The sequence below is a fragment of the Lissotriton vulgaris genome, chromosome 10, assembly GCF_964263255.1.
Source record: "Lissotriton vulgaris chromosome 10, aLisVul1.2, whole genome shotgun sequence".
NCBI lineage: Eukaryota > Metazoa > Chordata > Amphibia > Caudata > Salamandridae > Lissotriton > Lissotriton vulgaris.
The window spans coordinates 161,311,942-161,327,743 of record NC_141698.1 but is presented as its reverse complement, the minus strand read 5'-3'; the positions used below and the strand labels follow the sequence as shown (position 1 = coordinate 161,327,743).

General features: G+C 46.0%; 1 protein-coding gene across 1 annotated transcript in view; it reads left to right on the top strand.

Moving 5' to 3' along the window:
• GDE1 (glycerophosphodiester phosphodiesterase 1) overlaps window positions 1–15,802 on the top strand; it is a 170,258-nt gene that overhangs the window by 98,817 nt on the left and 55,639 nt on the right. The window contains exon 5 of the mRNA XM_086940774.1: window positions 5,573–5,784. Coding sequence (XP_086796900.1) covers window positions 5,573–5,784 — 212 coding nt within the window. The remainder of the gene's footprint in view (window positions 1–5,572; window positions 5,785–15,802) is intronic.

The following is a 15,802-nucleotide window of genomic DNA, read 5'->3' as shown; positions in this document are numbered from 1 at the left end:
TTTTGCTGTGGGGGTTAGTGTAAAGTCTTAGATCAGTGTGATTATAAGTGTGCACGCATGTGATTGCATATCCTCAAATTAAAGGAGTGTAGGCACTTCTGGCTCTAGGTTCCCAGAAACTCACATATAATAGAACTAAACATACGGGACGTGTTGCTTTATTTCTATTTTTTATGTTCATACATTGACATTTCTAACCTGAAATGTCCTTCGTTTCGTTGTGTCCCCACCCAATCTGCCTGGTTCAGTAGATCAGGAATATCCTAAGCTAGGAATGAGATGCTATTGAGTTCAAGCTCTGCTACTTTCCACACTTTGTTAATGTTGACCTCCCCATGGCCGAAATGCTTGGACATTATAGTGGTGAAAATTGTCTACCAACTTTCAGGGGTTTTGCTGAAGTACCAGTCAATCTGAAGCCAATCTATAACTTCTCTTATACTTTGAACCAAAACTGTACGTCAACTGTGTTACCCCTGAATCCAGAAGAAGGGGTTGGGTGAAAGAGAGTGGTCCAGTTGATGTGAGATTTCCTGGTCAGTGATCCATGGAATCTGTTTAATTTGTCAAGAGTGCAAACAGCACGTCTAAATGTAAAGATAGCTAGACCATAAGCAACAATATGAGAAATTAGAAATTTGTTGTACTGATCTTTTAGTAATTATTTCGTGTGATGACTCACCCACCTCCTCTGTGCTAAATCCTATAATGATCCCATGGTAGATCAGGAGCCTACTTTGATCTTGGAGAAGGAAGGGGTGAGTATGCAATATAGCACAAACGGGGGCAAACTTGTAAGGAACCCTAAGATAAGACCTAAGGGAGCAGGTAAGTTGAATAAAAAGTGTAGAGAACAGTGTGAGAAGCTGGCTTAGTATAGGGTGCACACTTGTGTAAGTAGGTACCCTGCACTAATCCAGACAACCCTAATGGTGATTTTAGTGGTCTTAGACAACCTTAGAAATCTCTCTAAGTGGTAGCTTTGGAGAGCAGCCTCCATGCTTTGTCTATAAGGAGTGTAAAGCAGCTTTTTTTTACCAGAACTTAATCTTTTTGTTATAGATTAAGTGAAAAAGAAACATAAAGTTTATTTATAAAAATTTGTATTTATTATAAGACACTCACACATACTGATATCTCCTAACTGGAGATATACCCAATGCACACAATATTTTGCAATAGAAACCGGTAAGTAGCACAAATACACAGTGGTCCCCAGGAGGGAGACCAAGCCATAAACTAAAATAGTGGTATGCGAACCACGACTCAAGTCAAGACTGTACCCAGAAGACGTGAAAGTGCCGGGTACCCAAAGAACCACCCATGGTGAGTATCTAGGAAACCCACGGATGTCGTGTGCAGTGTGTGAACACGACCACATTCTCAATACAAGTCAACGAGTAAGTAGCGGTTGCAGTTTTAAAGAAGGTCTCTTCCCAGTGCACCCTAAAGAAATACTGTGGAAGACAGAAGATTGGAGAGCCACCCCACCCGTGGATACCCTAGGAACCAGGATACCTACACCAGGGAAGCTGGATGCATAGGTGCCAAGAGGCATCGGAAACCGTAGTCGAACTCAGTGGGAGACCTCAGGAAGATGCAGCTGCTGGAGAAGGTGAAAGTGTCTGGTGGAACCCAAAGGTGCTTTCAAGGTGAGAAGTACCTGCAAGCAGAGGGGAGAGAGTCTATGCCACTCAGTAGTGACCAGGAGGCATGGAAGACGAATGCTCACCGATGTCGGGTGCTGCAGGAGTGATGACTGTGGCCTTAGAGCTGTAGCTGTGAGGACCAGGCGGCACTGTGGAGGTCCAGGAACCGTGCACAAGCTGTCCCACGTTGTGTGTCGAGAGTTGAGGGGTCTGTGTCTGTCGGGAGCACCAACAAGCCTTGGCAACTGCAACCAACGTGGAAAGCGAAGAAGATGCAGTGTCAGGACCACCAAGGTCCAGGTGACTCACCACAAGCAGGGGAGTCAGGGCAGGCCCGAGCAATCCGGGGAGCCCACAGAAATCAAAGAAGAACCTCAACAGGACCCACAGGCCGGAGGCACTGGAGTCGATAGAGGACCTCGAGCAGATCACCAAAGATGCAGGCCCAAGATGCAAGTGATGCATTGAGTATGAAGATCTTGGTCATAGGATATGCTTGAGATGGGGGCTACTTTTCAGACCGAAGATCTTAGAGGAAGGAAGCCAACAGGCCTTTGTAACAGTAAGTCAACAGGGTGCACATGGGTACGGTTCCTGCAGCTCCAATGAGAGATACTGGCCTCAAACTTGGTGAGAGGACAGGGCATGCCCTGATCGATGGGAAGAGCCACCACCTATGTTACAGAGTCTTTCGAAGTCCGTGGGAGCCCAGGATCAGCAGACCGGTCAGCTTAGTTGCGGATGCAGGGAAGTGACTCCTTCACTTGGAAGGCTTCTGTATGGAGCACAGGTACGGATGTTGCAACAGACAAACAGGGCGACTAAGGTACCAAGGGCATAGGTACACCAGGGGTTCCCCATGGGCAGAAGCATGCATTATGCCACCCATGGGGGCATCACTCAAACTGTAACTACAGGCCTGCCATTGCAGCCTTTGTAAGCTGGTGCTAGCACCACTTACGAAATGTATAGGTTTCCCTATATCTAAGGTCACTGCACTTAAAACCTTTGTCACACCTAAAGCAGGCATTACAATCCTGAAGTCTATGTGCTTGGTTCTAAGTGTGAGGGTGCCCCTGCATGAACAGGACATCCCTACAACCTTTGGAGTCCATTCTCCCGGGTTGAAAGTGCATCAGCCAGTACGAGGCATAGAGTGGCTTGCGTCATTATGTGATGACCATCTCTAAATTGACTGTAACAAACCCTATTATGTTTGGTATCAAACATGTTGGAATCATACCCGCACACCGTAAATGGTGTGTGAGGTATGATTACATGTACTGCAAAGCTCCTCCGGGAGGCCCTCAGTGCTCTCGGTACCGTCTTCTAGACCTGGACAGCACCACATAGCTGCTGCCGACCAGAGACACGATTCCTGGTGCTGAGCCAAGCTCGAGCAGGGGAAGACAGAACAATAGGTATCCTGTCACAGGGTGGTATGACTACCCCCCAGACAGGGTTTACTGTATTGGGGCCGGGTGGGAGCGCTTGCCAGCACCACTTAGTCTGCCTGACGGGCACAATTGCCCTCATTGCATAGTCTAGTTCAAACCAGCTCAGGTAGGCGTTGGCTCCCGCTCTGGTGCAAAACTGCTCAAAGGACATGGGAGTATCCTCCCCTCTGTCTGACCCCTCCCCTGGGAGGGAACCCTAATTCGTCGCAACCCCTTCCTTAGGCTTTTTAAGGGCTTCCCTGAGAGTAGGTCCCTTGATTTGTTGTTGGACAAGATTAATTTCAAGACACCACTTATTCTTCGACCGTCTGGGCACTCTGGACTTCGCTCTGGGCATCAAGACTGCAACTGGGAAGACTCCTGCTGCTCCTGATCTTGTCGTCCTGCTCGTCTGCTGCAACAACCGTGCCTGTGCTCCATACAGGAATCTCCCAAGGCCTGTGGGCATCCAAGACACCTGAAGGAATCTCCTATGAAGTGGCGTCACTTCCCTTCATCTGCAGGCACTGAAACTAAACTGACAGATACGCTGATCATGAGCTCCCATGCACTCTCAAAGGCTCAGCAACACAGGTGGTGATTCTTCACATCCCTCGAGGACTGCTCTGTCATCTCACCAAGTTTGAGGGCAGTATCCCTTGTCAGAGCCGCAGGAGCCGAACCCTTGTGCACCCCGTCAACTTGCTGTTGCAAAGGCTTGTTGGCTTTCTACCTCCAAGATCTTCGGGCTCCAAGTAGCCCCCACCTGAAGCATTTCCTGTAACCAAGATCTTCGTCCTCACCACATCACTTGCACCGTGGGCCTCCATCTTTGGTGAGCTGCTCGAGATCCTCTTGCGACTCCCAGTGCCCTTCGGCCTGTGGGTCCCCTTGAGGGTCTTCTTTGACTTCTGTGGGCTCCCCTGATTGCTTGGGCCTGCCCTGTCTCCCCTGCTTGTGGTGAGTCACTTGGACCTTGCAGTTCCCGGCACTGCACCGTCTACGCGTTCCACGTTGTTTGCAGTTACCAAGGCTTGTTGGTGCTCCTGACGGACACCTACCTCTCAGCTTTCGACATCCGACTTGAGACAGCTCGTGAATGGCTCCTGGTCTTCCACAGCTTCACCTGGTCCTCACGGCTGCAGCTACAAGGTCACGGTCATCCCTCCTGCAACATCCGACATCAGTGGGCATTAGTCTTCCATGCCTCCTTGCCACTCCTGAGTGGCATAGACTGTATCCCCTCTGCTTGCAAGTTCTTCACACGTCAACTCCACCCTTGGGTTCCACCGGACACTTCCAACTTTTACAGCAGCGGCATCCTCCTGAAGTCTCCCATTGAGTTTGACTGCGGTTTCCAACGCCACTTCGCACCTATGCACCTGGCTTCCCTGGTGTAGGTATCCTGGTTCCTAGGGTATCCACGGGTGGGGTGGCTCTCCAACCTTCTGTCTTCTTCAGGGTCCACTGGGAAGGGCCCTTCTTCTTTAAAGTTGCAACCGCAACTTACCTGTTGACTTGTACTGAGAACTCAGTTGTGTTCCCACACTGCACACAACCTCAATGGGGGCTCCTAGATACTCACCTTGGTTGTTTCCTTATGTCCCCAGCACTTTTACGTCTTCTGGGCATATATTCTTGACTCGAATCGTGGCTCGCATACCACTATTTTAGTATATGGGTTGGTCGCCCCCTGGTGACCAGTGTTTATTTCGTGCTACTTACCTGTTTCTGTTGAAAAGTATTGTGTGTATTGTGTATATCTCCAGCTAGGAGATATCTGTACGTGTTAGTGAGTGTCTTGTAATAAATAAATATTTTTATAACTACACTGTGTGGTTCTTTTTCACTTAATCTATACCTATAAGATTACGTTCTGGTACAACAAGCTCCTTTACACTCCTTCTGGACTCAACCTGAAGCCTGCTCTCCACAACTCCCAGTTAGTGAGCTTTCTAAGGTTGTTTAAGACCACTAAAGTCACCATAAGGGTTGTCTGGATTAGTCAAGGGTGCCCACTTACATAAATGTACACTGTATACTAAGGCAGCTTCTCACAATGACGCAAAGTGAAAGCATGAATATATTGCTGTATGTATGCGCCCTTCAAAAGGACTTACAAGGATGCCACAACTGCCATGACCTTAGCTTCTCTGTCGAGTTTTCTCCATGTCCAACAGGGGTGAATTTTCGCTTTGTTGTCTTTTTTAAGTTGCAACTGCAACCATGACATTTAATCGGGGTAGGGAAACATTGGCTAACATATATGGAAATTAATGTTAAATTGGTGTTGATGATGCCAACAGTCACACAAGCAATCCTACTGTTACTATATTTAGAGTGAGGATGCATTCAGATTAATTAGGGGCTGGGGTACTGTACCGGACTCAAATGTGCATATCAAAAATATGCTTACATGCATTTCAGCGTAACTGAAACTTGTACATATGTACTTTGTGACTGATTTGTATTAATTTTACTTTTCAGATGAGAAAATCTGATATTAATGTAGTAACAGCACTGACTCATCGGCCTTGGTCAATAAGCCATTTTGGTGATGGAAAGCCTCGTTTCAATTCTATCTCAAAACATTACTTCTGCATGCTTTTGGATATCCTGTTGGATTGGAGTTTGCACAATATCCTGTGGAACTTCTGTGGGGTTTCAGCTTTTCTTATGCAAAAGAGCTACATTTCAGAGTAAGTGATTGTGTAGAGAATGTTTTTAGTTTGCTAATTTGTTGTTGCTCTGGGTAATTACATTATTTTATGAGTTATGCACCTGTTTATGAAACAGTAAACTAAAGTCTACTTTTTGTCTGTTAATTGGGAGCCTCAGCTTGACTCTTTTCTCATGTGTTCACTTTCAGATTTTAGAGTTGAGATTTTGTCCTTTAATGTTTTCCCCCCGCATCCCCAAACAACAGAAAACTAAATAGTTTGAAGGGCTGGGACCAGAAAACTGATAATCAGTAGAATGAAACAGAAGCAATTTACCTATCTTTCCTAATGTCCTAAGGGTGGGGACATGCTAGGTGTCCAATGGTAGCTCAGTCGACAGTCTGGGCTTATGAATAGTGTGCTTAAAATCACCTCTGCTTTACCCCAACAGATGCCTGTCCATCATGGTACCCGTTACAGGACAAGAGATACAAGATAAACCAGTCTGTTTTATCACTCCGTTTTATTTATACATACGTTGATGATTAACTTAAAATTATTGAGAATCAAACCAAGTCATTCCACACAGTCTCTTGTTATGTAGGTCTCCCCCTTACAGCTTACTCTTAGTCCTCTTCCTTCTTTCTGAACCAGCACCATCAGGAAAACATAAGTACAAAACCACTAGCTGTTTAGCTTTATCTCCATGTGCCCATTACCATTCGGCACCCCCTTGTATCGCATAAAACATATTCACCGTATTGTGACTCTTCACCTATCGTCAACCTGCTTTTATCAAAAACTCCAGAAAAGTCAGGGAGAGAAAAGATCACTCAGTCTCTTATTGCCCACTACAGTGAGGACATGCCAAGAAACAGTGCCCAATGCCTTAAAATATGACGGTCAGAACCCCCCACAGAGACTTAATCATTGGTAGAGAGATGGCTTACTCTTGGCCATCTGCAATCCAGAGACTATGGTTAATTGTTATTTTTGTTTTGGGTTTAGTTTACGGGTGCCTGTCAGTCAGCCAGAATATCTCTACATACCTATTTCACAATGAGTCATATGAGTGAGCGAGGTGGAGAACCCATAGACGTGAACCTGAGTCTGTAACACAGAACCTCTGGTTTCAGGCCCTCAATTTAAAGGGTCTGAATAACGCGATCAAGAGGAAGGTGATACTTTCTTACCTAGAGAACTCACAAGCGGATGTGTGCCTCTTACAGGAAACACATTTGCTACCCACAGACTGGCATAGGCTCAGGTCTCGAGCTTTCCTACAACAGTTCTTCTCCCATCTGACCTAAAAATCGGCAGGAGTATCATTACTTTTCATAAGATCTTTCCAGGGAAAGGTGGGGATGAAGGTGGCAGAAATTAAGGGCTGTTTCCTGGGGTACCGAATACACTTTGCCTACACTCTGTACTTCTGGGGTCTAGCTACACCCCCAATGAGAGACGGAAGCTGTTCCTACAAGAAGCAATAGGAGAAATAATGGCAACACAAGACAGGTGGGTGGTATTATGTTATGTTATTTAATCTTATACCGCGCACAGATACTCCGATGAGTGTCATGGCGCAAACCCAAAGAGATAAGGCGTAGATTCAGAGAAGGGAGGATAAAATTAGTCAAACAGGTAGGTCTTCAGTTCTTTTTTAAAAGACCAAAATCCTGAATACTGCGGAGAGCCAGCGGAAGTGAGTTCCAGATCGTAGCTGCTCTAACAGCAGGTGAGCTGTCCCCCATTCTTGTGTGTCGAAAACGATGAGTATGAGCCAGGAACTGAGATGATGGCGAAGGTGCCTGGCGGGGGTGTAAAACAGGAACCTCCTCTGGAGGTAAGAAGGGCCAAGGGCATACAGAGCGCGATCTGCCAGAGTCAATGCTTTAAACTTGACTCTATTGGCCATCGGCAGCCAATGTAGTTGACCCAGATACTGCTGAACACTGCTTCTCATAGGGATTTTAAACACAAGCCTAGCCGCAGCATTCTGGACAGTCTGCAATTTCTGTAGAAGAAAGTCCGGCAGCCGGTATAGAGAGCATTCGCATAGTCGAGTCGAGAGAGTATCAAGGCCCGAACCACTGTTTCCCTAGCTGCTCTAGGAAGAAGCGGGAGAAATTTCTTGAGAGTTTTAAGTAGACCAAAGCAGGACCCCATCAGCTTCTTTATCTGGATAGAGAAGGATAGATTTTCCTCAAATCAGACTCTCAGATTTTTTGCAGTTTGCCCGAGGAGGCAGGAATGGGAAACTCCACTGGTCATAGAGATTCTCGAAACTGGGGGGGGGGGGGGGGGGGGGGAAGGTCCCATACAGGAAAATTCCCAACTTTTCCTCATTGCATTTAAGCTGTGCTGAGGAGAGCCTTTGAAAAACTGCTGCTAAACAGTTTTTTGCCACGGTCGTAGAGCACTCAGATAGTCCCCACGTGAACAGCAACTGGGTATCATCTGCATATGCTATGATTTTGGCCCCCAGTTCTTCAGCCAAATAGATCAAAGTGGTAACATAAAGATTAAAAAGAAGGGGACTCAAAGAGGACCCCTGCAGCACCCCAGTGGTCACCTTCTGCAAAGGGGGGAGCCAAAGCTGTTGTGTGCATCCCTCCCAAAAAGATTTTAAACAGCTCAAAGCAGCACCTGAGATTCCCACTCTTGCAAGGCGAAGAAGCAAAAGCGAGTGGGAAACAGTAATGAATGCTACAGAGGGGTCCAGCAAAAAGTGTGCAGCCCTCCCCCAAGCATCCAGACACTCCCGAATAGCTTCCGAGACTTCCACCAAGGCCGCCTCAGTGCTATGGGAAGCTCTGAATCTGGATTGAGCTGGATGAAGTAGGCCTGCACCCTCCACAAAATACGTAAGTTGTTTTTTCAACACCTTTTCCCAGGCCTTAGCCATGATAGGTAGAAGTGAAATAGGGCGGTAATTAGCTGGAATCAGCGGATCCAGTGTGGGTTTCTTCAAGAGGGGCAAGATCTTGGCCTGCTTCCATAATGAAGGAACATAAGCCTCCTGAAGGGAGAGATTAATACGTTTGTTGACTTCCGGGTTCACCGTCTCAGCGACCGAGGCAAGAAGCTTGGCAGCACAGGTATCAGACGGGGAGCCTGACTTAAGGGTCTTGAGGGTCTTCAGTGACTCGGGGAGATCAATAGGGAAGAAATCCGTCAGAGAAGGTGACTCCGCATGCAACGACATCACAGGCAGGGGCCTCACCACAGGAAGATCACCTAGCGTAAAAGACGCCTGGATAGAGCGAACTATATCAATCAAAAAGTTTTTCAGTTCCTCACAACAGACATTGGACGCAGGACGAATAGCAGATTCCACTCTAGGGGCCATAAAGCTCTGGACAATAGAGAAGATTTCCCTAGAATTATTCTTAGCTAGATCAATCCGATCCGCGTAATATGGACTATTGGCCAAAGCTATAGAGGAATAACAGAGCTTCTGAACCTTCCTGAGGTTTAGTTTAGCCAAAGGACAATAGCCCAGCCTCCATAGAGGTTCTAAATGTTTACAGTGTTGTTTCTGCCATCTTAGCGTGTCCGAGAACCACAGCTGACATGGAGAATCTCTCTACAGCTTGTGGCGGGCTGTAGGATGGAACCGGGCCACCGTCCTCTTAATCCAACCGGAGAAGCTATCCAGGGCATCCTCCAGATTAGCAGAAGAGCCTGGTCGAGAATCAGCTAGAGGTACACTAAAGGACATCGGATCAATTTTGGCAAAAGTCGGAGCTTGGCCAGTTCTGCTTGGGGGAATAATACCATCCGGCACCCAGGAAAAATATGTTAAAAAGGGATCGGACCATGACACCGGTAGTGGATCCTCCACCTTTATACTGAAATTAGAACAAATGGGATCAAGGATGTGACTCTCTGAATGCGTCAGTGCTTTGACCCATTGAGTTAACTGGGCCAGGTTAAGACAATCAAGGAATTCCAGTTTCATCTTTGTCTAAGTCAAAAATCAAGAGCTTCACCCTCTCCTAGCTGCCAGGATTCCTCACAACATAAGGCCCATTTGTCCCTAGTAATAACCGCAACACCACCACCTCTCCCGACTTTACGGTCAACCTGGAAGATCTTAAATCCAGTGGCTATCACTAGCTCAATGACCGCATTAGAAAACTCATTGAGCCAGGACTCCGTAGTAAATAAAGAATCAACCTGATTCTTCGACAGGAGGTCAAAGATATCCTGGTGGTGTCTGCCTAACGAGTGTGTGTTAATTAGGGCTGCTTTAAACATGGGCCCATTGCCATTACCACGCGGAAGACCCGGGGTGCTGACCAGCGTCCCAGCCAGGTTGAAGAGCAAAGTTGCAGCTATTGCACACAGGCGAGGAGAGATCCAAAATATCGCACCTGCTAGACTGACAATGCGACAGAGGTCGAAGTTGAAGAAGTTTGTGACGGCTATATGGCCGACCGACAGTGTAATTCAATGGAAAATGGGCAGCGTGGCTGGCACTGGCCGCTTCTGGGATGCTGACGGGCGCAGATGGGCTTGCTTTAGGTGCGCCTTCTGCGTGTTTGCTCAGCGTGTATGTTTATGGGCCGGCCAACAAAACAACTAGAGCACGCACTGTCCATAATGGCACCTCTAGCTGTCTGCCTCGTGTAGCAGCAAGAAGGGAAATGGACGTTGAGTCCCCCAAAAGTGAAGAGTGCCAGTAAGATCAAGCAGCAGTAGTGCAGATTTAAATTCAACAAACAGTTTTCAATCAAAATCAGGGCAATTTCCACGTTAAAACAACAAGAGTAAAAGCGCTGGGATAGCAAGGAGCGAAGCATAGCACTTTGTATTCCTCAGTCCCCCAAAATGCATTGGCGTCCGCACTGCGCGCATGTGTATGGGCAGGCCAACAAAAGAACTAGAGCCACTAGAGTATTAAGTTGTGACTTAAATTTAGTGTTCTATAATGACTTAAATTGCTCGACCCAAAGGCGGGGGGTAACGGGCGATTAGCACCGGGGGTGCTCACTGGCTACGAGAGCTGGCCCTGAGGGACTTGTGGCGCGGTTGCCACCCCAAATTGAGAGACTATACGTTTTACTCCCATGCACACAGATAATATTTGCGTCTCGACTATTTTCTGGGCTCCAGGCAAGTAGTAGAGGCAGTGCACTCTGGGGAAATTGACCCAGAGCCCTGTCAGACCACTCAGCAGTCCAATTGGACCTTGCCCTCCCACCCAAAACTGGGAAGCCTGTAAGTGAAGACTACGAGATTCGCTACTTCGCCACCCAGAAACAGTTAACAGGTGGGGAAGGCAATCTGGGATTGCCTGGAAGTCAGTAAACTCCCCATGGTCTCACCCGGGATAGTCTGGGATGTTCTGAAGGCAGTGATCAGGGGGACCCTGAACGGAATATCAGCAGCAGATAACAAGGCTAGGCGAGATAAATGGACACAACTCCAACAACAGGTTCAGGTACTTGAGCCCAATCACCTTCGCACTGGGACCCTGAAGGTATGGAGGCAGCTGGAGACAGCCAGAAAGCAATTAGCAGGTTCCGACTTGAATCACGCCGAGCACTCGATCCTTAGCCTTAAACACGCTTTCTATCTGAGACAGAATAAGTGCGGGTGACTATTAACCACTGAACTCAAAGGGCAACATCAAACTAACACTGTAGAGGCCTTGACAACAGAAACAGGGGAAGTAATAGAGGGAGATGAGGCAGTGGCTACCAGATTTGGATCCTTCTATAAGGATTTATATTCGGCACAGTATCGAAGCCCTCCCCCCATCCCCGCAATCGATCGCTAACAACGTGGAAAAAGCCAAAGTGACCAGGCTGATGGTGGAGCAGGCAGCAGACCTTGATAATACTATCAGAATTGAGGTCATAACCGCAATCTCCAGACGAAAACTCAGTAAGTCTCCATTCTGTGACGGTTTCCCAGCCATCCTTTATAAAACCTTTTTGCAGTCTAGTAGCACAAGGTATTCAATGCAATTATGAGTGCGGAGGCGCTCCCAACAACAATACTAGAAGCCTCCATCACAGTCATACAGCAAATAAATGATTGGCGGAATGCTGCCAATGCAAACATTCTCCCCCAGTCAAAAGATCTGGGTTTAATCCATTGTTCTTTTGCCCACTACCCCACCTCAGTTTGGACTCAGCCATATGCAAATCAGTCTTGACCTTGTGCCCCATGGGAACAGTCCAGACCGAACTGCCAAGCCAAGTCCTCCCCTGACCGGAAACAATCATCCTGGGACCGGTTTCCGGGTATGTCATCCTTCTTCAGCCAGGCTAGCTTGAATCCAGTGGCACAGTGAGCAAGGGACTCACGTCTGGGCATACTCATCCCACTTAGGGCGAAAAGTGTTACAGCAAACAAATGATTGACGGAATGCTGACAATGCAAACATTACCCCCCAGTCAAAAGATCTGGATTAAATCTATCGTTCTTTTGCTCACTATGCCACTCCAGTTTGGACCCACCCAAATGCAAATCAGTCTTGACCCTGTTCCCCATGGGAACAGTCTAGACCGAACTGCTTGGCCAGGTCCTCCCTGGACTGGAAACAAGCATCCTGGGACCAGTTTCAGGGTATGTCACCCTTCTTCAGCCAGGCCAGCTTGAATCAGTTGTCACAGTGAGCAAGGGACCCACGTCTGGGCATACCTAGCTGATCCAGCGGTAATTTCACAGTAATTTCTCAATACAAAACCTCATTTACCTCTATTTTACCGCTGAAAAGGTGTTGGGCCCTTGACACTGTGTATTACCTTCAGGAGACTTTACATAAACATGATAAATCAAAATACAATTATTATTTAAGCCAATAAAGAGAGTTGTTGAGTATTTTTAAAGGGTTTTATTTTCTAGTCAAAAGTTAAGTTTTTCTGACCCTTTATTCATTAGTCAAAATTCAATCAGGTTACAGAATTTTGAAAACAGGAAAAATAGAATTAATACAGAACATATTATAGGTTGCATATAAAGCATTCCGTAAAGGAAAGGATTAAGGCATCAAATGTCAGTCAGAATTCTTTATAAAAGTTCAGGAAATATAATGCAAGAGTGAATTATGCAAGGCTAATCAATATTTATTAATAAGCAAAAATCTCCCATAAAGAGAAATAAATACATATGACAAATACATCTTTTCAAAACGAATTAATTAGTCAAAACATAAACTTAAAGTTTTAGCATCTAAATTCTAAACCTTTTGCATCTGTTGCTCTCTCTGCCCTGATCTGAGCTACACAAGGAGCGAGACAGCCCACCCTTCACAAAGCCACAGAGGATGTGATCTGCCTTGCCAAAAATATGACGTGCAAGGACTTCTCTGAAAAAATATGAGCAAGAAACCCCATCTCCCTCTGTCTCTCCTCGGATGCAATCTCCCAGGCTGCACCCGCGACGTTCGCATACCTAACCCATATGATGTCTGATCTCATCTGCTTCTTCTCATCTCCTCCCTCTCTGACAGAGGCCCCCTGGCTTAAAGAGAAGCAAACACGCCTCCTAAGAGGTTATTATTTATACTCTAATTCTTGGCTGACTATACTAATAATGTTGCATGTTTTCAGTAAAGCTTGCACCGTGATTGGTTAGCATAGATGACATGAGGGTCTCACCATCCTGTTCTCATTGGCAAATCCAACCCATATCAGTTTAACAAAGGAAGTGTTAATGCTTAATACAATTGTATGTTTCACCAGCAATAATTATACAAATATGCAACATTAAAGCAGAAAATGTATCAGTCCATGTCTTCCTTCCTTTCAGCTTGCATGCAGTAATGCTACTTTATGCAAACTCTGGTACATTGGCACAATAGCAAGAATGTACAGTTCATATTGGCCTTGTCTCCTTTGGCTCTTAACTTGAGGCACTTGGCTGTCCTGTGCATGCGTTTTTCAGCACGATTCTCAGCCATGCTGGATTCAAAGCCAGCCATTTAATGGTGGGCCCATAAACAAACATAAAGAGCCTATCAATTTTATGTAAATAAACCCATTATGTTTTACCTCCCCCATACTAGTACCCTGTATTAATGATTACTTAGCAAAAGCTATCTGTTTGAAGCAGCTTTTCTATTATTTGTGCACAACATGCAACAATGGGCAATGTACAACATAGCATAAATATGCACTGGTGCACATTTTCAAAGCGCACACAGTTAATACATTCTCATAGCAACATGCTCTTAATGTTTTAGATAGCTTTTCATGCAAAATGTGTTTTGCCGCGGGTGTAGTGTAGGTGTATGGTTAATTAATACACATTATAAGAAGATGTGTAATGAACTGAATATGCATTGTCTAAATATGCAACAAAGCCAAAGTCTCTTAAAACAAGATTTGGGATTGTAGATTACAAGGAAATGAGCTGGGAAGAAAGAACACATTCCATGATTATCTTCAAAGCTAAAAAGGCCACTGAAATCACATGTTTTTCTCGACACTGCAAATACATGTTAATTCAGCACAAGCATTTCAGACTGACTAGGCCTCATTTCATGTCTTTCACTTTGCTTGCACCAAAAGTGCCCCTTTTAAAAGCATTTGACTAGGCTTCATTTCATATTTCATGTGCCATGTGTTTTCACTTGCACCAAAATGTGCGTGTCAATTTAAATGCAGTCTGTCTGAAGCACAAAAATAAAGCAATGCCTGACTCCAGATGAAATCTGAGCTACATCACATCCCACTTAGGATGAAAAGTGTTGCAGCAAACAAATGATGGACTGAATGCTGATAATGCAAACATTCTCCTCCAGTCAAAAGATGAGTTAAATCAAATTCCCATGGGGCACAGGGTCAAGACTGATTAGCATATGGCTGGGTCCAAACTGGGGTGGCGTAGTGGGCAAAAGAACAATGGATTTAACCCAGATCTTTTGACTGGGGGAGAATGTTTGCACTATCAGCATTCCATTTGTTTGCTCCATCACAGTCATAGCAAAACCAGGTAAAGATAAGAACCTATGTGGGTCCTATCGACCCTTATCACTCTTAAACGTGGGTGCAAAATTATTCACAGGGATCTTAGCACCATGTCTACCCTCGCACATGCCTGGGCTGGTCGCTCCCGACCAATTCGGATTAATCCATAACAGACAATGTTCAAACAACACAAAACAACTCCTCCATCTAATAGACATGGCATCGCGCTCCCAGCGAGAGATGATGCTCTTCTCTATAGACACAGAGAACGCTTTTCACAGAGTGCATTGGCTGTACCTGGCAGAAGTACTCAGACAATTTGGACTGGGGGACAGGTTCTGCTCGTGGGTGTTGAGCGGGTATGAGAAACTGCGTGCCTCGGTTTGGGTAAATGGTAGAAACTCAGAGCTTTCCAATCCGATGTGGCACACGTCAGGGGTGTCCCCTATACTATTTGCGCTCTGTATGGAGCCATTCGGGCAGAGAGTACGGGACGATCCAGAAGTTAGAGAAACACCTTATTACACTCTATGCTGACGACATCATTGTTTCTCTAGATGACCTGCGAGTGTCACCTCAGAGTTTTTGTGGGAGAGTTCAAGAGATTCGGAGCAGGCTCGAGCTTCTGAATTAATATCACCAAATTGCAGGCTCTGAACTTGACTGTACCACACGCCACGTGAGAGCTCCTTACTCGGGTGCACTGGATTAGTTGGCGAACCATCATTTCATACTTGGGGATTCAACTCGCCTCAACAATCCAAGAGGTTGTAACGCTTAATTACATAGAGTTAATTGATAGAGTCAAGGCGGATTTAGCCCGCTGGTAACCATACGCGCTGTTGTGGCTAGGACAAGTCACAGCACTAAAAATGAAGGCCCTCCCCAGGATTTTATATCTATTCTTGACTCTCCCTCCTCGGCCCCCTCGAAGAACTCTCCAAACTACAGAGAGCCTTCCAGTCTTTTGTTTAAGCAAACAGGTGACCCCGCATGAGACTGGACCAAAGTTGTCGAAATCCTAGAGAGGGAGGCCTAGGCTTTCCCTCAATCTTGTGCTATTTCCAAGCAGCACAGCTCTGGTACATGGTGAAATGGTCCCGCTCAGAATCAGAGAAGTCTTGGCTGTTTAT